Raw genomic sequence first — 22,334 nt, forward strand, 5'->3', positions numbered from 1 at the left:
AATAATGTATTAATTAAAACAACTATATATTTTCTGTGAATCTTCAAAATATTCGATGTAATATTTTGCCTCTTTAACCACTTCTGTTAATTATTTTGTAAAAATCCAAATCATGGACCAAGCACTGACACATGACACAATAATCGAGTTGACAAAACTTACAAAAGAAACAATTTAATGTTAAATAGAAATATAAAAAAAGGACAATAGAGAAGAAATCTATTTCTGAAAACAACTTATTTACAATTTGAGTTTGATTTGCCACAAATCCCTGTGATATTCACATTGAGCTGGTTTTGCTGACCCCTGCTGGTCACGTCCGTAGCCTTCACTCCTCTCAGTCGTCTATTGTCGGCAGCCAGAACGCCTGAAAGAACATTTGAAGATCCATTAGAATACACGTCGCTCACACACAAGACTCCTTATGTCATGTAATATCCTCTGAGTCACGCAAACAGTTGTTACATATTCAATATAACTGTGTCAAAAAGCCACCGAAGAGAAGAAACTGAAGTCCCATGCGTGGCTAACATGTCTTTCTGCCTGACACACTTTATAAAGCAATCATTGGAAACTTAACTCCCTTAGTTCACACTCACCATGTTGGAACAGGCACTTGCAAATGTCATGAACTTGGGGTTGAACTGTAAGCATGTGATTGGTCCCGTGTGCTTCCCATCTAATAGAGCCACCTTCATACCGCTCTCTGCGTTCCACACGTGGATCTTTCCGTCCTCTGACCCTGGAAAACATGGACGATTCAAATATTTGAGGAAAGTAGGACCAGCGATGAAGAAGATGTAACAGCATTAAATTTAAGACTTTCAAAAAACCTCTTTAAAACTATAATGTAGGCAATATTAAACCTTTGTCATTTCTAAACTGGCAAAAAAGTACAAAATATATTTATATTCAAAAGAAACATGACTATACAGAACCATGTATACACATTTTTTTTGTCTTTTTCAACCAGGTAAACCAAAAAGATGTGCTGTTCTGAACCCACAACTCATATTAAATCCAATTTTAGGTATTACTTCTAGAATTTGTCATTTTTATGATGATAGGAGACAACGTTAACCCACTTCATATGTTTACAACACCTGTCAAAATTTTAAGACCCAAGATTCAGATTATTGGATATGAGACAATTCAAGACTAGGTATAAAACTAATTCCAACACAAAGACAGACACGGGAGAGAAATGACAAACTTGACTTACCGATCATAACGAACTGAGAGTCAGGAGTGAACGATGCCTCTAGTGCTGCACATTTACTGTTGTTGTAGCCCTGTGGGTAAACACACAGCAGCATCCATGAGCAATTATTCAGAGAGCAGTGAAACAGCAACAAAGAACAACCTGGTACACACAGCGTGTATATTAACTAATCTGATCCTCACTCTTTAAAAATTGAATCTAATTCTAAAATAATAATAATAAAAAAAATGTAATTGAACTCGTTATTTGGATTTCCATTCATCAGTAATTTTCACTGTCAGTGTCCTGGTTGTCATATAGACGTTCATCTCCCTGTGTTTTGGTTTCAATCATTTCCAAAAATTAAGCACGAGTTGACTCTTACCCCAAACGAGTGCATCACAGCGCCCTTAAAAGCATCTAAGACCCGAAGAGCGGCGCCGTTTGTCGAAAGAAGAATTAGTTTTCCGTCGTTGCTAAATTTGAGTCCTGTCCACTCGCTCGTCCGATCGTACTGAAGCTTGAAGGTTGCAAAGGGACCCTGTTGACAAACATGGTAATGACTGTTTAGCTCCTAATTTGAGAGAATTATCATCATGAATGTTCTCACACACACGTCAAACACCTCTTACCTTGTCAAATGAGCGCAGGTCGTAAAGTTTAACCATCTCTGAATTTATTCCTGCAGCAAAAATGAGACCCTCTGGGTCGAAGGAGCAAACTGGTTTCCCCTGCAGGTGCATCAGACCCTACAGTGGGCAGAAAGCAGGAGAGTGTCAGTAACAGCTGTAGCTCTCCATAAAAGATGAATCAGAAATACCAGTAGACGTTCAACAAATGAAGATTCTCACCTGGCAGTTGGGCGACCGCAGATCCCAAAGTCGAATAGTTTTATCTAACGAACCAGAAATAAACGTATCGTCCACGGGAGACATGGAGAGAGACGTCACTCTGGCCGCAACAAAAAAAGAAAGGAAATATTATAACTAAATACAACCAAACCAAGGTAGAGAGCAAAGTTAGACAGGTAAACATCCAATCCTCACCTTTTGTTATGCCCGGGAAAGTATCGGATGTATTTGTTGTCATGGAGGGACAGGTATCGGATGGTATCTAAAGGAGGCGAAACATTACAATTAGAGTGAGGAGGAAGAAAAGAAAAAGGCAGGAATGAGGCTGTCATTAAAAACACAAACTCAATTGGGGGGCAGATGTGAGGAATAGACTCGACCGTGGGCAAGGCAGTCACTTGTACAGTTAGCTCCTGTATGGGGCAGAATCACAGACCCTCAAACTGTACAAACAACTACCTCAGACCACAGTGAGTAGTGTGGCATCCCAGCTCCAGATGCTCTCCCCCCGGGATCCACTACACATCAACGTCTCCACAGTACAACCAGGAAAACACAGCATGACGCCTACTGAATGGAATTGGGATAAGGAATAACATTATGATTAATCAGATTCTGCGATGTAACTTTAATGTCTTGTACATTCGAAAGAACACTTGAAAGAGCACTTCAACAAGTCTGCAATGACTGAAATTTAACACCCCTACTTTTTGGCTACTTTTGAAAAAAATGTTTGTCATTTGATATGGTGAGAGGAGACACAACGTTAACCCACTTCATATGTTTTTAAGATCTGTCAAGACATTTTAAGACCCAAGATTCTGATAGTTGGATATTACAGCATTCAAGACTTTCTATAGAAAACTAATTCCAACACAGAGACAACAATGGGAGGTCGGAGGTAAACATCCCACTATCATTACAGGCAGAGAGTGCGAAACCATTGCGATTGTCGATTTTTGATGTTTTCCTTGAATTCATGGAATGAAAACCATGTCACACAAACTGAACTTCATTCACATTATCCACGTTATTCAAACAACAACCAACAAGTACTCGAGTGTGTACATACCATCGATTTTGTTGGAGCTGTAGACCACAGTGTTGGCAGCGTGCGTGTACCTGATCAGATCCACTCCATACTTCTTACTGTAGAGAGTCCTCTTGGGTCTGCCATAAAGTAGAGAGAGAGCAAACAGGCATTTAAAATCCCCTGAAATGTTTTGACAAATATCTCATTGTCTTTTTGTAATTTTCACTTTCCATTCTGCATAAATACATGACTGTTGATGAGGTGACTCAAGCTACACTGCTACAGTGGTTTGATTTTAACTATAGTTGAGACTATAAATGATTTAAGCGCTGGTACGTCAACATCAGCTGGTGTTGTCTCTAGTTTTCTAGTTCAACAATGCTGGTCACATTTGAGGTAAAGCTATTGTGTTTTTTGTGCTTGTGTGGAGTTTGTGTTGGAGACTTGCGCTGTGTACTTGTGAACCAGTATTGTGTAGATGTAAATGGACTCAATTTGAAAGTTCCAGATGTTGCAGACAGTTGGCGGTGCAGGGGAGAAGACGACAGATGTTTAAACAAGGCCCCATGGGGCAGACAAAACTTGCATCCTTTGTATGTGAAGGAAAATCCATCCGAGGACATAAATAGCTTCATAAACCTTACGTAAAGAACTTCCCATGCCATTGAGACTGAGGTATTATTTATCAGTTATGTTTAAATGCTTCTTTGAGCGGTAACAATTTTGAAAGACCATTTGTAATTCGAGCTAGTTAATCGTAAAGATGCCGATAGATGACTGCAGGGTTACAGCTAGCTATGAGCAATTATTGTACTACTGTACTTTAAAACGTGAATCACACTCTTGATGTGTCCTCTTCAAACTGTTTGTTGTTGTCCTCCTACACTTTAAAAGCCTAACGCTGTATATTTAAAGGTTAATGAGAGAATGGCAGCAAATGTTGGCATTAGAGAGGAAGGATTCAGCAAAGAATAGATGATTTATCTAAGAACTAAAAATTGTAGCCAACTCCTTCCAGAAGTATAATTGCAAATGATGATTTTATTTCGCAGGTATCTTATTATTTACTTAATTTTGCGCTTTGTTTATAATTTTTTGGGAAGAACAACAATTTGGATATTTGCCAAACCAACAGACTATCAGTGTTAAATTTTAATTTCCATATATCAAAGAAAGGCAGCAAATGATCACATGGAAAAAGCTTCAACTTACAGGAGACTAAATCAATGAATCATCAAAGATGGAGGGATTTTAATTCATTTATAGCAGCAGCTTTTAAGTGCGACACTTGATTCCATTTGTCGCAATAATAAAAAACCAGTGAGATTGATCAGTTGCCTACTCCCACGCCAGCAGCTCTGTTCTACTGGTGCAGGTTGTTTTTAATCAACTCAAGTTACTATCGCGAGCGGATTTCACTGTAAAAATAATTTTTGAGTTTTCTTAACAGATTATGATCCACGTTTAATACACATTTATACACGCACACGTGCAATACGCCGCCTGAACGGAGAGGATTCGTGTTGCAGGAGATCGCTCCACACGTAATGAACGTGTAGTTAACGTTTCATACAACCGCTGCAGACCGTGATCGCAGCGCAGCAGGCCTCGCTAGTTAGCATAGCGGCTAGCTGGCGTCAAACCCGGCGGTAAAATGGAGGCAGAGCCGCGCTTACTTTCCCTCCTGACAGTCGTACAGGACCAGGGAGTCGTCGTCGCTGCTGGAAATGATCGTTTCTCCGTTCGAGCTGAAGTCGAAGCAGTTGACTTTCTCGGAGTTCTCCCGGAACACCTTAGCGACCCTGAAGCTCCGCAGCACATTGTCCGTCAGCTTCATGGTGGCCCGTGTGAGTGAGGGGCCGCAGACCCTCGGCTCGCGGTGTCGAACCTGTCTACGGGGAACGCGGGTGCAGCCTGTGGAGAAACAGCGTGCGGAGGAGCGCGGAGCGGGGGTTTTAGATGAAAAGGGGCCCGGACACAGAGACTGAAACCCGCCTGAAACGCTCCGGATCCTCGGGAGGGAAAAGCACCGCCTTCCCTCCACACGGCGGTGACGCGCATATTCACCACCTGACGCGCGCATGGGCCAAAAACCACGCGATGTTGCTGGTTATCGCGATAGTTGTGTTTGTCTGAATGAACGCGGCATGCACTTATGTTATGTTGTGAAAACATAATCCAACATAATACCATAGATAAACTTTTCATCAAAGAAAAAACAGTAATATATTGTACTCATGTAGAACAGTAGTACACAGGGTACTTTTTTAGTTTAGTTTTGACAGTATTCATGTAATTGTATTTAATTTCTTATTATTATTGATGGATAGAACTACTTTAAAATGTGTCGTAATTATCTTTTCTCTATATTTACTTTTCTTGCTTTGCTGTCAAAGTAATTTCCTTCCTCTCCATAAAAATCTTTTGAAATTGGTCAAGTACTTTTTGTGTTATCCTGCTAACAATCATCAAAAAAAAAAGATAAAAACATAACCTCTTGTGTGCAGGTAACAAACAAACTAAAAGTTCCTGACTTGGAATAATCAAATACAAAAAGTGAACCTCCAAATTCTTTATCAATTATCGTTGCTGAATGAATTAAATCAAATACACTTGAATACCTGCTATCACATGTGAGAGTCATACTCTCTACCCTCATAAACTTAAGAACCGCCTCTATGAGCCCCATGTGTAGTTCTGAGAAAAACACCTACTTCCACTGTGTACATGAGTTCAGCGTGAACCAGCTTTAGGTTGTGTCCCCTTTGAAATGTGCCTCAACATGAATGGATCCAAAGTCTGTCAGACTCTGTGCACATGAATCTTACCACTGTGTTCACCACCAGCACTGAACTCGATTCTGGTAACACTGTCCTTTCTTTGTCCTCGATTAGTAATTGGCCCAAAAAAAGTCAAACTACAGAGACCGAAGCGGCGGAGTGACCACAGTGCTTCATGTATTCTGTGGTCCATTCGAGTCAATTATTACACACAGGGTACACAACCCCAGTCAGAGTCTGCACACATTTTTCGCCTGGCTGCCTGACTGCAGAGTTGGAGCAAACATATCAGACGTCCAGTGAAATCCACAGGCTTTAATCCCATTTACAACCCAACAGGTAGGCTGCACCAGTCTTCAGTAAGAACAGTTGGATGAGAAATGTGTTAAGTCATTTGTGGCAAGCCAAGTGAGCGTTTGTTTGATATTACCAGAATCCCCAGGCAAAGGTCTCTACAATTCCTTTCAGCCTATTGCCATTGATTGAATTGTGCTAGTACTATTTAAGTCTAGTTTTCTTGTGGCCAATACAAATCTCTTGGGGCTGCAGTCCTCTAACACATGTTTTACTCAAGTTTATGATTAATGTGCTTTATGATCTTATCTTACCTCATCAGTGGAGATGTTCCAGTGCAGGCTTTTAGTAAGGTCTCTGAAACTGTTCAAACTGTTTGTTCCTATGCAAATCTATATATGTACCACTCCCATTTTACATCTTTATTATCTAAATTTTGCTTTTGAGAGTCCTTCAAATATTATCATTCATATCTCTGACCCTTATCGTTATTAATATCATGTTTTATAGATGTATATAATTGTTTCCATTGAATCAAATGTATATATTAAAATAAATATATTATTCCATCTCTGTTTTTACCGAATATGTAATTTAAACCCTAATATGTAATTCATAGCAGAGGTAAAAACTAAGTACTGCCTTCAACTAATCTTCTCTGATCTGATTTTAATTAGGAATTTATTCGATTCAGAGATTAACATGTGTCTGTAAGAGGTCTTATATAAAATAGAATATAGATTTCATATTATGAAGTATTTAAGTTTCCGTCAGATAAAACAGCGATACTCTCCTCCAGCACTTCTTCTTCTTCACCGCTTGAAAACACAGCACTTGTCCGAGCAGCGATGAAGAAGAAGAAGTAGAAGAAGAAGGAATTTCCGCTAGTTTAGCTTTAGCCAGTGATGCTACAAACAACTCGGTAAACCCGTCAAACACAACGATAAAGAAACAAACAAACAAAGAGAGGAAACCAAGAAACATGTCGGGCTCATTGCTCTGGACGGTCAGCCTCTGTCGGTGGTTTAAAACGTGGGATTTCTGTGGAACACATAGAGCCACGGTACTGGACCTGGATCTGCTGTTGTTTTGTAAAGTCACTGAGACAGTTTCAAAGCTGCTGCGGCTGCACGTGAACAATTTGAAATTAACGCGTATTTATTCCTAGATTGATTTAGTTTTGGAGTTTTATACTGTCAAACTTATAAAGTTATTATTCGTCTAAACTGTGGCTGCACTTCAACAGCTATTTTAAAGAAGTAACTGGTGTATCTTTTGTATATATTTGTACCTGTTTTATAGATAAGAGTATGTCTATGTTAAACCTGAGTCAGGTCTTACAACAATCACCTCCATACAGGGGCATACAGCTGAAATATAGAATACTTTATATAAATTATTGTTTTATTGCACTGGGATTAGATCTGAACTCGGTATCAGCTGATAGATAAAGTTCAGGTATCAGAAATGTGGTGTTGTAACAATTCTAATATCTAGTGCACCTTACAAGCAAAGCAAAATATTAGTGCAATTACATCATAAACTTTGAGTCCATGCTATTAGATTCTGCTGTGAAATGTTTAGATTCATGGAGGATGTGTAAAATAAAGAATTTGATGTTTTAGAAGTTTCTTCTACGTCTACTCAAGAGTTTAAAGTGACCTTCAACCAAACAGAAATGATCAGTAACTGTAGAATATGATGTATACTAATATGATATATAAGTGTGGTCAATTTTTTTAATATTCTGTTTGCCGTGTTTCACCCCTCAGGCCGTTTGTGCTCGAGGCCAGTGAACTGTTCATGGCACGTTTTCTTTCCCTGGTGCGGCCTCAGCCTTTGCTGGCCCTCGTGGGTTGGAGGAAACCTACGCTGTGCAAAATGTCAATGGACTCGAGGGCACGCCAAGTGTTTGCAGCTGCAGTGGAGGCGGTGCAGCCGGATGCTGTGGTCCGGCAGAGTATAGAGCGCAAAGAGGACTCCATCATCATCAATGGCCAAAAATTTACACTCAAACACAACCTGCACTTGGTGGGTTTCGGGAAAGCTGTGCTGGGAATGGCTGCGGAGGCAGAGAGAGTAGTGGGGGATCATTTGGTGGAAGGAGTCATAAGTGTCCCCCATGGGATTCAGCAGACGTTACAGCAGCATGGGAAACAGTAAGCATAACCTTCAAAAGGTAAACAAAATATCACATCAAACCAGATCAAGCATAATACCACTTTTCATTTCCATCGCAGCCATCTGTTGTTAAAAGAAAACAGTCGCATCAAAGTAATGGAGGGAGCCAAGCACAACCTGCCAGACACTGACGCCCAGAGAGCAGCAGAGAGAATCAAGCAATTAGCCAGTGAGCTGACAGAGGAAGACCTGCTACTTGTGCTGATCTCAGGTGAATACATCTCTTCTCTTGTTGCTTATTCTTTACACAATATGTACGTTTAGCAAGAGGGGGTTCAATTCCTTTCAGGCGGAGGCTCTGCGCTATTACCTGCACCCATCCCACCAATCGTGTTGCAAGAGAAACTGGATGTTACCCGCAGACTTGCAGCAGCCGGGGCCACAATTCAAGAGCTGAACACTGTGCGTCGAGCCCTGTCCTTCTTAAAGGGTGGAGGACTTGCACATTATGCTCATCCTGCACAGGTAACACGCTTTTAGTCTTGACACTGCTGTTCATTGTTAAGAAGCGATTCCAGCATTGCACTTTGAATATCACATTTCTGATCACGTGACAGGTGGTCGCACTGATACTGTCAGATGTGATCGGAGATCCTGTGGACCTGATAGCCAGCGGTCCCACAGTCTGCAGTGAGGTGTGGCCTGAGGAGGTTTTGTCAGTCCTTGAACGGTACAAGCTGTTGAACTCTATACCAGCATCGGTGAAGGAGGTCCTTGGGAGACCGAATCCCAGTGGGAAGGATGATAAGGATAAAACGGACATTGCAGAAAATGTTCTCAACGTTGTGATTGGCTCCAACGGCATCGCCCTCAAGAGCGCAGGACTCCGTGCCCGAGAGCTGGGTTTCCGCCCTGTTGTTCTGTCGCTTGGAGTGTGCGGTGATGTGAAGTCAGTCTCCAGACTCTACGGCCTCCTGGCCCGCTTTGCGTGTTCTCCAGAGGAACCTCCTCCCGAGATCGCCGCTGAGGTGCTGAAGCTGGGGCCCGAAGTAGGTGTGGAGAGCTGGGACCTGTGCCGTACCTTGCAGGTCTTGGGTGAAGGGCGCACAGAGGGATGGGGTTCCACGTGTCTCCTAGCTGGAGGTGAGCCCACTGTAGAGCTGACAGGAAAGGGTCGAGGTGGACGCAACCAGGAGCTGGCACTGCGAGTTGGCCTGGAGATGAGAGGCATGCAACTGCCGCCTAATGGTCCTGTCTTCCTTAGTGGTGGAACCGATGGCCAAGATGGACCCACTGAGGCAGCAGGGGCCGTTACTGATGGGGGGTTGTGTGAAGAAGCACAAGCACAGGGGCTGGACATCAACAACTCCCTTACCAACAACGATTCTTATACGTTCTTTTCACGTCTTTCTGCCGGGCAACGTCTACTGGTACCTGGTCTGACTTGCACCAATGTGATGGATGTGCAAATGCTGTTTATTCCACCAATTCCCATTAACAAAGAGTAACTGCGAGGATGGATCTGAATAAAAAGATAATTTATGTGACTGATTATGTTTTAGTTTCATTTCCTCCACCAAGGAGGTTATGCTTTTTAAACTGTCTGTTTGTTCATTTGTTGTATGTTTGTCAGCAGGATTACACAAACACTACTATCGATGAATTTGCACGAACCTTGGTCTAAGGATAAGATATGAGCCAAGTTCAAGCAACTTTTAGAAAACACAGGGAAGGAGAAATGTTCAAATCCTGCAAGACTGGACTGAGTTCTGAACATCATGGACCTGGCCATTTAAGAGCACTGTTTTGTTAAGGCAATCATCGTAGTTTTAGCCTTGGCTATAAGGTCTGACTGACGTAAGAATCCTTCCATCCATCCATTATCTGTGCCTATATTTCCCTTTTGAAGGTACACCATGTCATGTCACCAGTTCTGACTTAAAAATAAATCTCTAAAGTCAGTTTTCTTGCAGACTACAGCAGTTTATCCATCCTTTCTATGTTTACTTTCTAACAACACAACCCACCTGTGGAGATGCATCCCTGCAACACACCACCTTTTCCAGCCAGTATGAAAATGAGAAAAAGTGCAAAGCATCTGGACAAAGCTGCTGTTATTACTGTCTCCCTTCTCAATATCCAGAGTGACAGAAACAGTGTGAACCACTGCAAAAATAAAGTTACCTTGGAAATGTTGTATCTTTTCTCTTATTTGTATTTTGTTAGAATTCTTGCGAAGGTTCTTTGTCCTTTCTCCAAAAAACGGATTAATCGGCTGTTTGTCCGTTAAAATACAGAAGATAACGTCATCGATCACATCAAGAATACACCAAGACGATGGTTATTAAAATCTTAGATATCATATACGAGATGAGTGTATAATTATACTCCACTTATTTTTAATCGATAACATTTTCCTCTGACAAAGGTGGAGGCTCAGTCAACGTTAATAAAATTATTATATGGAAAAAAAGATCAAAAACGTTCTTATTAAGTGCACTCGTTATGGTAAACAGCAGTTGTTAAAGGTTCAGTGTGTAAGATTTAGGTGAGAGGGATCTATTGGCAGAAATTGAATATAAAATAATCCTTGAGATGTTTTCACTAGTGTGTTGAATCTAAATTGTAAGACTTGTTTTCTTTACCCTAGAATGGGCCCTTTCTATTTAGATACTTTTACATCAGGATTGGTTTCTCTCTATGGAGGCTGCAAATGTAATTTTTTACAGTAGTCCCAACTAAACACATTTTCAGTTATGGCAACTGAAGGCTTCCACAGGTTATTTTCGAAGGAGGTGAAGGATATTCAGCGGCAACATGCAACTTCACCACTAGATGTCACTAATTCTACACACTGAACCTTTAAGTAACAAAAAAATCATGGAAGATAAAAGATGATCAGATTTTCATTGACCCGTCTTCATAAAGACCAAATGCATTATTTATGAATTAAATAATTGAAATGACCACTGCAAAGAGCCTTTCTAATCAGTAACTACACACATGCAAATCACGCACTCTCAGTCACTTGCCTCTGCAGAGTTTTTCAGCCTTACTATAATTTAAAAAAATCTGTCATCATGATCTTGTGTGTTGTAACTTCTTATAATACTATACGTCTTCCTTTCCATACAAAATTCAAATCAAGTACAATTCTTTCTTTCTTGCTTGTGGTCTCAGAAGCGAAAATGTAATTTCTACTATCAAAATCTCCTGAATTCATGAGTAAACATCAATATGTTTGTCACTTGAACCGAGGCCTCTTGAAAGAAAAACAAGCTTTTATGCAGAATAAAATATGGTCAATGACCAGAGACAACAGACTGAAATAAATATCATACAGCACTGCATGGTCAGTTTAGTGCATATCAGTGTCAGACTGTTGGTATGCATGGTCACATGTTTCTTCAGGCAGACGCCAGATGGTGCGTCCATCTTGAGTGCACTGAAGATTAGGTTTTTCCAGTCGTGGGTGCAATGGATGTCTCTGAAGGGCCTCAACTGTCCAGGTCTCACTTGTATAAAGTCCAAAGTCAATTGTCCTGTTAATCTCGATGCGTCTTCAGAGTATCCCTGGCTTTGCTCTCCCTGCAAGAATAAAATAATGGTATTACTAACAAAATAATAAGTAGCTCAAGAGTAATGCAATATAAGTAGGACAAAAAAATCTACAACACAAGTAAACCACCCTCATCAAACTTGGTACAATGGCTGACTTGCTGACTTTAAAAGGCCCTTCCTGGACTTTCAACCAATTACATTTCAGTTCCTTTGACAACAGCTGAGGACCAATGGTGTCCAATACTTTTCTGTCTTTGGAACCATCTCCCTGAGGCGATTCTCTTATCGTCCTCTTTTAAATCTCTCTAGGACACATTTTTTAGGAGTGTTTTCGCCTAGTTCTGGTCTTACAGACTATTTTCTTCATGGATAACATTGTATAGCTCTGCATCTGTGCTCTCATGCTGTGTGATCTTAAAATTGCTTAAATTATTTGCTTTCCATAAAAAAAAATGTAAACATGTAAAGCACCTTGTAGCCTTGTTTAAAAAGGTAAAGTATAAGTATCAGTTTAGTTAAGTTTAGTCTCAACTCAATGCTGTAACCCAGTAACCCTCTACCATAGAAGATCTTACTGGTATAAAATAAGATGGACAGGTCTGGTTTACTTAAAGAACATGAGCATGTATATATGTAAATGGACGTTTTTCACAATAAGAGACAACAGTGTAATAATATGATATAATATAATAAAAGCAGGCTAAAGAGCTCCAACTGCACTAATCCAAGTGAAGCAGGTGAGGGTACGTGACAGTGGGAGTCAGGTGGGGGGTCCAGCCTGGAGCCACAGGACGCGGGGTCACCTACCATCCCCTCAGATGTGGGGCTGTGTCGGGGGTCCCTCCGTTCTGTCCGGTCCCTTCAACACAAACACACACACACACACACACACACATAGGTGAGGCTAACGTGGCTAACACTCGTCCAGCGACGCGGACACAGACAGACACACTCACCTTGTCGGTAATACATGTCGTTTACCGTGTTCCCGTAGACTTTCCACGCAAAGTGAATGGCGATGAGACTGACAATCAACCAGCTGAGTAAGATCTTGAATATGCAAACTCTCATGTCGTTGGCGAGCCAGTCGTCCACGAACTCGGTGAGGAACGACAGACAGCTGTCCGCGATGCGGGACAAGAACTCAAAGTCCCACGGCTCCTCCATCGTGTCAGGCTCTCCAGCTAACGAGGGTGAACACCAACCGACTGGGCTTCGTGTCCGTAGTTATTTAAAACAACTGGAAACGTCGCTGTGGCTAACTTGCATTAGATAACCTGGTAGCCATCTTTAGTTCTTCCTCTTGCTGTTGTTTTGGGTTGTATGGGCGGTTGTCAAGCCACCATTTGGCATATTACCGCCACCAGCTGGTATGGAGTGTGGATCAGGTTGTCTTACAGTATCTATTCTGTTGAAATTATATAAAATTAAAAAAACAAATAACAAATAAACATTACTTTTTCATGATGAATGAATCATTCCTCTGGCATTTTTTATTGTTGCTTTGTTGTTTGATGGATGTTAAGCGGAGAGCTTTTTATAAACAGTCTGTGGTGAAATGATATCATGAAAGTTTGTGTTCATCCTACCTGGTTGGTCTGCAATGAGGATTTTATCGTCAATGTTTTTCATAAAATTAAACACAATTTGCTTTGTGACTTTTCAGCATGCGGTCAAGCCAGCCGACACTCGAGTCTCTATGGTCAACTCAGCCGACACAGAAATTCAACTGCACCCATATACTGATATTTATGGTAAACGCATCTGGCCGGTTTATGGTAACCGCCCAGAACGGGAACAGGGATATTTCAAAGTACTATAAAAACAGTTTGCTAAATAATTCCAGAGAGACACCTCTCAGACTACCCACACACTCAATATTAGACATTTTTACTGTATAGATTAAGAGATTTTTCAAAGTAAAGTCCAACATTTCTACTGTGTAATAGATCATTTCTGGATATGTCAAAGTACTATAAAAACTGTTTGCCCAATAATTCCAGACTGAGACAGATATGCCTGTGTTCAGGACCTCTCAGGCTACCCACACACTGAATATTAGACATTTTTACTGTATAGATTAAGAGATTTTTCAAAGTATAGTGCAACATTTCTACTGTGTAATAGATCATTTCTGGATATTTCAAAGTAATATAAAAATACTTTTCCCAATAATTCTAGACAGACACTGATATGATTGTGTTCAGGACCTCTCAGGCTACCCACACAATCAATATCAGACATTTTTACTGTATAGATTAAGAGATTTTTCAAAGTAAAGTCAAACATGTGCCAAACCAAATCGGTTCATTTCTGGATATCTCAAAGTACTATAAAAATACTTTGCCCAATAATTCCAGAGTGAGACTGATATGGCTGTGTTCAGGACCTCTCAGGCTACCCACACACTCAATAATTTTTTACTTTGTTTGAAAAATATCTTAATCTATACAGTAAAAATGTCTAATATTCATTGTGTGGGTAGCCTGAGAGGTCCTGAACACAGGCATATCAGTCTCAGTCTGGAATTATTGGGCAACCAGTTTTTATAGTACTGTGAAATATCCAGAAATTAACCGATTTGATTGGGCACATGTTTGACTTTACTTTAATATATATCTTAAGTTATACAGTAAAAAGGTCTGATATTGAGTGTGTGGGTAATCTGAGAGCTCCTGAACACAGTCATATCAGTGTCTCTCTGGAATTATTGGGGAAAGTATTTTTATAGTACTTTGAAATATCCAGAAATGATGTATTCCACAGTGGAAATGTTGGACTTTACTTTTAAATATCTCTTAATTTAAACAGTAAAAATGTCTAATATTCTGTGTGTGGGTAGTCTGAGAGCTCCTGAACACAGTCATATCAGTGTCTCTCTGGAATTATTGGGAAAAGTATTTTTATAGTACTCTGAAATATCCAGAAATGATGTATTCCACAGTGGAAATGTTGGACTTTACTTTGAAATATCTCTTAATTTATACAGTAAAAATGTATAATATTCAGTGTGTGGGTAGTCTGAGAGGTCCTGAACACAGGCATGTCAGTCTCTTTCTGGAATTATTGAGCAAACAGTTTTTAGTGTACTTTGAAATATCCCTGTTCCCATTCTGGGCAGTTCGGATGCGTTTACCATAAATATCAGTATAAGGGTGCAGTAGAATTTTGTGTCGGCTGATTTAACCACAGAGACTCGAGTGTCGGCTGGCTTGACCGCAGTCTTTTCAGAGATGTGGTTTGAATATAAAGTTGAATCATTTACTTAACTGGTGCTATTTTTTCATACATTGCACTTTGGCTATTTCAGAGATGTGTCAATCAACCAACACAATCCTCGGATCCAAGTTAACACATTTTGAAAAGTAAAAACTCTGTAACCCAGCTCAATACAAGCCATTAAAGAAATCATCATAAAACTTGATAAATTAACAATTAAAAATAAATGCAAGGGAGAGTTGTCTTCAAAGCAGATATTAACTCTATGTGCAAAACGTATTCATCTTGCCCCCACAAACATACATAAGGACAGAACAAGCCATTCTCAAATGTCAAATGTCAGTAAAAAAAAAACACAGAGTATTTCTAATATTCAGATCACAGGGCTGGAACTGTACCCAGAAGGGGCGGAACGAGCGGCAGTACGGCGGGCCTCCTGATTGGTCGGCCGCGCTTGTCATGAGAGATTCCGGATGTTCCGCGGCGCTAAGAGGAGCGTTTGTTTTCTGCCTCTCGTTGCTGACAGCTCGTCTGACACCGGGATGCCGACCGAAGTGACCGCAGCGAAGTAGACATTCAACACGACGCTTGAACCGGGACGAGAACACGCGTAAGTTTGTCGTCTGTCTCGCGCTGGTTTAACCTCGGTCCGCTCCAGCGTCGCTCAAGTGTTAAGCCGAGGCCATGAAATCGATCTGTGTGTTTGTGTGTGTGTCGCTTCGCTAGCAGCCAGGGCTAACCAAGTAAATACAGCTAGCAATCACTGAGTCACTGTGGAAACATCCGGGATACTGCAAAAAGTGAGATCTCCACATTGTTTGCTAACCCGCGCGCCGCCGTCAGTTAGCGTCGTAAGTGAGTTAAGCTATTAGTCAACCAAGGTTAGCTCCGCAGCGCCGGGACGCGGAGTTCCCTCCCACCCGGCGGTCGTGGAGCTGCAGTGAGGCATGAACCAGGCTGCTGGTTCAAATTCCTCAGTCCGCTCTGCATCTCGCATTTCTCCCTGTAACCGGTTATTCTCTGTCATCATGTGACCGCTCCATCATGAGTGCTCCTATTCATAGGAGACTTAAGATGCATGCTGTATCCACGGTTCAGCTGCACTCACTGGAATGTACGAGTTTGTTTTCAAGTGTCTGGTTATAGTGTGTTTGGTTTACTGTCTCCAGCCTCTGGGATGGTATCATGGAGAGGGACAATCATCAAGAAGGAGAGACACCGGGAGTGAAGATCTGCGATCCGCCCCCGGAGAGCAATCCTCCTGGTGAATAACCGGTTTCATCTCTGATCAAAAGATACTCTCATTTTTAGCACTGTTCTAATCATCACTTCATTTGTTGTTTTCTTTCTAGCCGACACTTTGGCGACTTCTCTTTCGCTCTTGGGGAATCACATGTTTCCTGAACCGGTGGAGAGAAATGACAGTGCCACCGTGGACAAAGAGGAGCCGGAGGATTTGCACCTGCCGGATGTGGCAGCACAGGAGCAGAGTGATGATGTGGAGTCCATTTCTAACCAGGACGAAAGACAAGAGACCGAGGAGACAGAACACTCTGAACAATGTCCGGACAATGAATCCAACGAGACGGCCGAGCGCGTTACTCAGGATGACGGACAGACAACCACGGACAATAGCCAGAGCGATTCTGGGGAGTTTGTCGTTACAGTGCTGGCCAAGGCCAAGCTGGAGGAGCAAGGTATAGGTGTGAAGGGAAGGTCGTCCCCCTTGATGGAGGCAGGCACCCAGGAAATGCCTGCCTTCATGACTAACCGCGACGAGGATGTGACCTCTGACAGCTGGCGGCAGCACAGGAAGCATGTTTTTGTTCTAAGTGAAGCCGGCAAACCCATCTATTCCCGATACGGTAGTGAAGAGGCTCTTTCATCCACGATGGGAGTCATGATGGCGCTGGTGTCCTTCGTCCAAAGTGGAGATAATATCATCCGCTCAGTCTATTCAGGTGAAAGCATTAATGTGATTCCCCAACCATCGCTTGCAATATTAGAACTTATTACACGAGCGTATATGAGAGTATGTATAGACATATTGCAGAGGACTGGCGGGGGGGGGGGGGTGATCAGTGAATGTGGTCGCTGTAGCTCTGGCTTGCTCTAAATAGCAAATTAATTATAACCAATTAATAAAATAAAAGGTGTCTTAACCACAATGGGGAATGAGGAAATTAATGCATTTACAATGTTGTTTTACTTTCACCTTTTATTTGTCATTTGTTGACATTTGCTTGTTTTTCAGAGTTATTCTTATTTGTCTTTGCTTCGTCCCCGCAGAGCTGCACACCGTGGTGTTCTTACAGAAAGGCCCCCTCGTGCTGGTGTGCGTCTCCAACAGTCGTCAGTCTGAGGAGCAGCTGCGCGGTGAGCTCCTCTACGTGTACTATCAGATCGTCAGCATGCTCACCCAGGCCAGCATATCCCGCATCTTCGAACACAAGAAGAACTACGACCTGAGGAGACTCCTGGCCGGCTCCGAGAAAATCCTGGACGGCCTCCTCAACCTGGTCGATTCAGACCCCAGCTTCCTGCTGACGGCAATACACTGCTTACCCCTGGCCTCCTCTCTCAGGGACTCTCTCAGCCAGATCCTGCAGAAAGCCATCACGCCCAATCTGGTTTTCTCCATCCTCGTGGCCAAGAACCAGCTGCTCACCATCGTCCAAGAGAAGACGGTCATCGAGGACGCCAGGCTGGAGCCCGCCGACGTCCACCTCCTGCTCAACCTCATCGGAGCCTCCTCGGCCTTTCAGGCGGGGGAGATCTGGACTCCCATCTGCCTCCCGCTCTTTAACCCGGACTGTTACTTTTATGCATACATTTCTTACCTGGACCCTCCAGAATGCACTGTTTGTCTGCTGCTGCTCTCGACCGACAAGGAGGCCTTTTACGCCGTGGCTGATTGCAAGAGGAAGATCGAGGAGGCCATGGTGGCTCAGAACTCTCTGAGCCTCATTGCCAAAGCCCATTCGTACAGCGTGAGCCAGGTGGGCGTCTCAGACCTCAGGCACTTCATGTACAAGCCCTTTGACGTGCCAGACACCTACCGCCAGCTCACTCAGTTCACCAGGTGTGTGTGTGTGTGTGTCTGTCATACGTTTACATGGACACCAATATACCGATATGAATAAGACACCACCATACAAACAGCATTTCTGCATCACCTTAACTTGAATATGGTCTTACTCAGAGTAATCCATAATCAAATGAAGACATGTGGAGTATTCTGTATGACATGTCCTAATCGCTTTACAACATCCCTCTTGGAATCTGCACTCCACCTTCCGACATTGGCAGAATACTGTGGGAAGTAATTGCGTAGTTAACATAATGATAAATGAAATATTTTATAAGCAATATGGTGTCCATATTATTATAGTAACTGTCTGAGTGACTACAGGCATTTTTGTTTTGCGTTTGGGGTTAAAGATTATTCTCAAGAAAAAAAGGCCTTGCCTTGTTTACTGAATACCTTTTTATTATATAAAAGAAAGTATGAAACCCATTTACTCTAAGAAAACAAATACAGCTTAGTGTGGTTGTTGTTCACAAATGTCAGTGTCCTGTGTATCATGTGTGTTTATTAAGTAGCTCAGAGGGTTTCAGGCACCGGGCCTCCAGTTACAAGGGCACAGGGAAAAACTATGAGAAATGTAAATTGTATTCCACTAATCCCAACGTGCCATGTTGCTTATCTCCTAATGAGCTGAGCTGTTACACACAGGCAGCAGCCAATTGAAACCTTGAAACCGAAGGTGAAATTATGTGATTATACTTCACATGGTAATGATAGTTTTATTTATTCAGTTCAGAATAATGTAAAGAGAAAATGTGTCCTGTCAGATCATTTTGGATCCTGTGATGTGGCATTTTCCAAATAGTTTGAAACATAGTTTTCATGTCTGTATTTGTTAGACTTTCATATGACCTTTCTGTCTCTAACCTTTTGTTCTACTATATGTTGTGGTGTGCAGCCCAGAGATGGAGGCACCGTACAGCAGTGAAGAGGAGAAAATGCGGCTCCTGGACCTTTATCGGTATATGCACAGCCGCATCCACAGCAGCACACGGCCGCTCAAGCTCATCTACCATGTCGCTGAGAGAGAAACTCTGTTAGCCTGGGTACGTGCGAACACATACTCCCCGTTATTATAGACTTACTGTTATTACACGCTGGACCCTGTCTTTGTGTGTGTTGGATTACCCTTTACAGGGGTGTGTTTGAAAACAGTTCAAGGGTTATCAGTTGCTCAGAGAGTAGACCTTAGACCCGCACCACAGTTATATGTACTCGGGGACCTGCTTTCAGATGTGTACATGGACTGCAAAATGTATGCAGCAGATCCGTAGTTCGATTCCCTCATTTTGGAAGCATGTCATACTCTAACTGTGGTAGCAATATTTAATTCCTCAATTCGTTTTTTTACGTGAGTGCTAATTCTATATCATTCTAACAAAAAAAATCCGCTCATTATCTTGTCTTATCATATATTTGATCATATATGACAAGAAAAAGCATAAAATCCTGACATTTTAGAAGCTGGGACCACTTATTGGTTGTTTAATTATCAGCTCTACACAGTTATTCAGTGATGGAGTTAAAATGGAAGCCACTTGTAGTGATCAGGGTGACGGCAATTAACAACTTATATGGGAGAAAAAGGTTTGGACATTCTGTTCCACTACTGTTTTAATAATTGGCTCATTAATTAAGCTTACACTGTTGTCATATCTGTCATATACTAAGGCTTTCCTGTAATGTATTTGTACAAGGTTCTTTAGAGCAATAACTCCCCTACCTGCACCCCCGATAGAACGTCACTGTGTGTGAGCGCATGCATTTGCCCGCTGACATCATCTCTACTCACCTCTGTGGCTCAGTGAATTATTCTGCCCTCTGGTTCCGGCTCTCATTGCATCTTGGCACTTTAACAGTGCCAGTCTAGTCTTTAAACAGAAATGACCACCTCTGATTGGTTGATTCTGTGGAACAAAGGCAAAGCTGTGTCAGGTGGTTTCCAGTGTATTCAGACAGATTAATGCAAAGTGGACTGGGTTATCTCGAACACAAGGATGTGAAATGATATCGTTTCCTTGTCCCGTCTGAATTCTTCCTCTTCCACACGCTTAGTTGTAAAAGCCAATTAGAAACAAACACTGTAAAGTTCGTACGCAGCAACAAAATCTGCATTTTCCACCAGAATCTAGTTTAAAAACTCTGGTTTCTTTGTTACTGAAAGGAAGTTTCTCATTTGTATGACTGGTAAGAAAACAGCTTCCTGGTTGGCTGACTGTAACCCGGCTGCTAACAGCCATGTAAACACAGTGAGTCACAAACTGCAGCTTCTCTTACTAACTGTGATCCTCTCCACCGCAGGTCACAAGCAAATTCGAGCTGTACACATGCTTCAGTCCTCTGGTGACGAAGGCCTGTGCTATCACAGCCATCACTAAGCTTCTGAGGTGGATTAAAAAGGAGGAGGAGCGTCTCTTCATCAGATACCCCCCAAAGTATTCAACCACTCCGAACCCCAGCAAGAGCTCTCGAGGGGGCAAATCGGACCAGCAGGACTCCACAGAAAACGGCTTCTTAACTCTTCTATAGGAGTCGCTCTACAATAGTTTCTACACTGGTTCCAAGATATTTTTGGACCCTGTTTGGACCGACTGGACAGACTACTGGAATCAAACACTACATTTTACACTATTTAAGAACGAATGATCTTTCTGAAACTAGTATTATTTCTGTACCTTAACAAGAAAGCGTGCAACCTCATCACCTGCTTTCGATACAAAACAGTCGGGGGCAAAACCGCATTAGTTTGTTTTAAATTGAACTGTGGTCGAATACAACTGCAATGATATTTAAATGTTTTTATATTGTTTTATTACTGCGACATGAGAGAAATCCTCCTCACGGACAGTGAATGTATCAAACAGACGACCGATCGTTCATGTGGTATTAACGAGTCATTGTCTGTTTCTGGTGTAAGTTAAGCTGAGGAGGAAAAAATTATTTAAACTACCTTTCTCAGACTAATTATCGCATGACATTTTTTTTTCATGACACAAAAACATCCGGACGTTACAAAAAAATAGGAATTGAAGGTTTGCTGTGTTTGTAATAAACCGGAATAACGACTGGAACTGCCGGAACAGGGATGGGCCACCATGTGTCATAATGGGGCATGAACACACAAACGCCCTCCATGAATCGGTCGCACGTCCCTGTGACGGAGCTTAGACACGTGTTGTTTTGTATCCCACTCAAATTAAAACAATCAGGTGTCATTCATGTTACATTTTGTGTAGAAAACAAGTAGGAAACCCCAGCCTGTTGCACCGTCACTTCACTGTCAGTGTTTCCATCGATGGAAGTCGAAACCCTGTCAGTCTGGAGATCATCTGTTAAGCTCCCACATTGTTTTTCTGCAGATACTAGTCAGTTGACACCTGGTACTTCTCTTTTTGAAAATAGTTTTGTAAAGATGGTCGTTGAACAGTAGCCTCATCCTTTGTGTCCACTGAGGAGTTTTGTCAGTTCAAGTCTTAAAGAGTATGTCTAGTATAATAAAATAAATCCCAGGTTGCACAAATGTACATGTGTCCTTATTAAGTAGAGATGTAACGAATAAGTTTAATTAATTGTCTCAGGAAAAATAAAAAACATGAAGTAATACTTACTATATAGATCTCCCCCAACAAGTAGTACTAATTCAGGCAACACTATTGGATATTAAACCATGAAACTAGAATAGGGTGTTTACCTCTGCCAAACAGTCCTTATCAAACCACATTTAATTTCAGCAAATATTGATTTTTGTTTAGGATCTGCATAAAATTGTCTACATTCATCAGTCCCCTGACGTTGTCAGATTGTTCTAAAATCCAGGGGCATAAATTATTCTCTAGGAAATCAGTGAAAAAGGCCGTCTCACAAAAATTCCTGGATCTGCCCCCTAAACTGGATCTTCTCAGAGTTGTAGTGTGGTGAACCACACCGCAACTTTCCACTAAGTTTCTTGGATATCTGCTCAGTACTCTTTGCCAACTAACTAATGTTTCCTGTAATGCTGAATGATGAATGAATTCTTCATTGGTACAATAAATGTGACTCGGTCCAAGTTAACAGCAGCGGATGACCTTAAAAATGACTTATTACCTTCCTGTACGATTTAATCACTAACATAAGCAACACTTTAACAACTCAGCAGCAGAGGATAACATTGGAAGATGGAAATCTGAATTCTGGAATAAGAGGC

The 22,334-nt window shown here is 41.7% G+C and overlaps 4 protein-coding genes across 5 annotated transcripts; 2 read left to right on the forward strand and 2 right to left on the reverse strand.

Annotated features, from left to right (window-relative positions):
• Positions 1-158: 158 nt before the first annotated feature.
• On the reverse strand, positions 159-5,140 carry wdr82 (WD repeat domain 82). The gene is made up of 9 exons (XM_062404193.1): positions 4,762-5,140; positions 3,125-3,222; positions 2,248-2,314; positions 2,053-2,152; positions 1,834-1,950; positions 1,587-1,742; positions 1,223-1,292; positions 600-742; positions 159-367 (listed from the first exon to the last, which is right to left on the reverse strand). Exons 1-9 carry the CDS (start codon positions 4,920-4,922, stop codon positions 338-340), a joined length of 942 nt encoding a protein of 313 aa, XP_062260177.1. The 5' UTR covers positions 4,923-5,140; the 3' UTR covers positions 159-337.
• A 926-nt stretch (positions 5,141-6,066) lies between these two features.
• On the forward strand, positions 6,067-10,477 carry glyctk (glycerate kinase). Of its 2 annotated transcripts, none has more exons than XM_062404216.1 (5): positions 6,067-6,204; positions 7,932-8,318; positions 8,400-8,551; positions 8,630-8,805; positions 8,898-10,477. In XM_062404216.1, exons 2-5 carry the CDS (start codon positions 7,963-7,965, stop codon positions 9,786-9,788), a joined length of 1,575 nt encoding a protein of 524 aa, XP_062260200.1. In that variant the 5' UTR covers positions 6,067-6,204; positions 7,932-7,962; the 3' UTR covers positions 9,789-10,477. The 2 variants fall into 2 exon arrangements, with proteins under 2 accessions (XP_062260200.1, XP_062260208.1); XM_062404224.1 differs by lacking the exon at positions 6,067-6,204 and adding an exon at positions 7,038-7,222.
• Positions 10,478-11,543: 1,066 nt separating this feature from the next.
• tcta (T cell leukemia translocation altered) lies at positions 11,544-13,148 on the reverse strand. The gene is made up of 3 exons (XM_062404237.1): positions 12,798-13,148; positions 12,649-12,700; positions 11,544-11,868 (listed from the first exon to the last, which is right to left on the reverse strand). Exons 1-3 carry the CDS (start codon positions 13,006-13,008, stop codon positions 11,826-11,828), a joined length of 306 nt encoding a protein of 101 aa, XP_062260221.1. The 5' UTR covers positions 13,009-13,148; the 3' UTR covers positions 11,544-11,825.
• Positions 13,149-15,542: 2,394 nt separating this feature from the next.
• On the forward strand, positions 15,543-21,669 carry mon1bb (MON1 secretory trafficking family member Bb). Its single transcript, XM_062404249.1, has 6 exons — positions 15,543-15,670; positions 16,230-16,324; positions 16,413-17,021; positions 17,350-18,142; positions 19,047-19,194; positions 20,450-21,669. Exons 2-6 carry the CDS (start codon positions 16,246-16,248, stop codon positions 20,675-20,677), a joined length of 1,857 nt encoding a protein of 618 aa, XP_062260233.1. The 5' UTR covers positions 15,543-15,670; positions 16,230-16,245; the 3' UTR covers positions 20,678-21,669.
• Positions 21,670-22,334: the final 665 nt, after the last annotated feature.

The sequence above is a fragment of the Platichthys flesus genome, chromosome 2 (assembly GCF_949316205.1).
Source record: "Platichthys flesus chromosome 2, fPlaFle2.1, whole genome shotgun sequence".
Taxonomy (NCBI): domain Eukaryota; kingdom Metazoa; phylum Chordata; class Actinopteri; order Pleuronectiformes; family Pleuronectidae; genus Platichthys; species Platichthys flesus.

Excerpts from the sequence above, each read along its gene's own strand:
- mon1bb (XM_062404249.1), top strand. The coding sequence starts at position 16,246 with ATGGAGAGGGACAATCATCAAGAAGGAGAGACACCGGGAGTGAAGATC. Across the intron at positions 16,325-16,412 it reads CCCGGAGAGCAATCCTCCTG|CCGACACTTTGGCGACTTCT; the intron begins GTGAATAACCGG and ends TTTTCTTTCTAG. Across the intron at positions 19,195-20,449 it reads GAGAAACTCTGTTAGCCTGG|GTCACAAGCAAATTCGAGCT; the intron begins GTACGTGCGAAC and ends TCTCCACCGCAG.
- wdr82 (XM_062404193.1), bottom strand. The coding sequence starts at position 4,922 with ATGAAGCTGACGGACAATGTGCTGCGGAGCTTCAGGGTCGCTAAGGTG. Across the intron at positions 1,951-2,052 it reads TGCGGTCGCCCAACTGCCAG|GGTCTGATGCACCTGCAGGG; the intron begins GTGAGAATCTTC and ends TGCCCACTGTAG. Across the intron at positions 1,293-1,586 it reads CTGTGATGCACTCGTTTGGG|GGCTACAACAACAGTAAATG; the intron begins GTAAGAGTCAAC and ends GTTTACCCACAG.
- tcta (XM_062404237.1), bottom strand. The coding sequence starts at position 13,008 with ATGGAGGAGCCGTGGGACTTTGAGTTCTTGTCCCGCATCGCGGACAGC. Across the intron at positions 12,701-12,797 it reads CGACATGTATTACCGACAAG|GGACCGGACAGAACGGAGGG; the intron begins GTGAGTGTGTCT and ends TTTGTGTTGAAG. Across the intron at positions 11,869-12,648 it reads GCCCCACATCTGAGGGGATG|GGAGAGCAAAGCCAGGGATA; the intron begins GTAGGTGACCCC and ends TTATTCTTGCAG.
- glyctk (XM_062404216.1), top strand. The coding sequence starts at position 7,963 with ATGGCACGTTTTCTTTCCCTGGTGCGGCCTCAGCCTTTGCTGGCCCTC. Across the intron at positions 8,319-8,399 it reads TTACAGCAGCATGGGAAACA|CCATCTGTTGTTAAAAGAAA; the intron begins GTAAGCATAACC and ends TTTCCATCGCAG. Across the intron at positions 8,552-8,629 it reads GCTACTTGTGCTGATCTCAG|GCGGAGGCTCTGCGCTATTA; the intron begins GTGAATACATCT and ends AATTCCTTTCAG.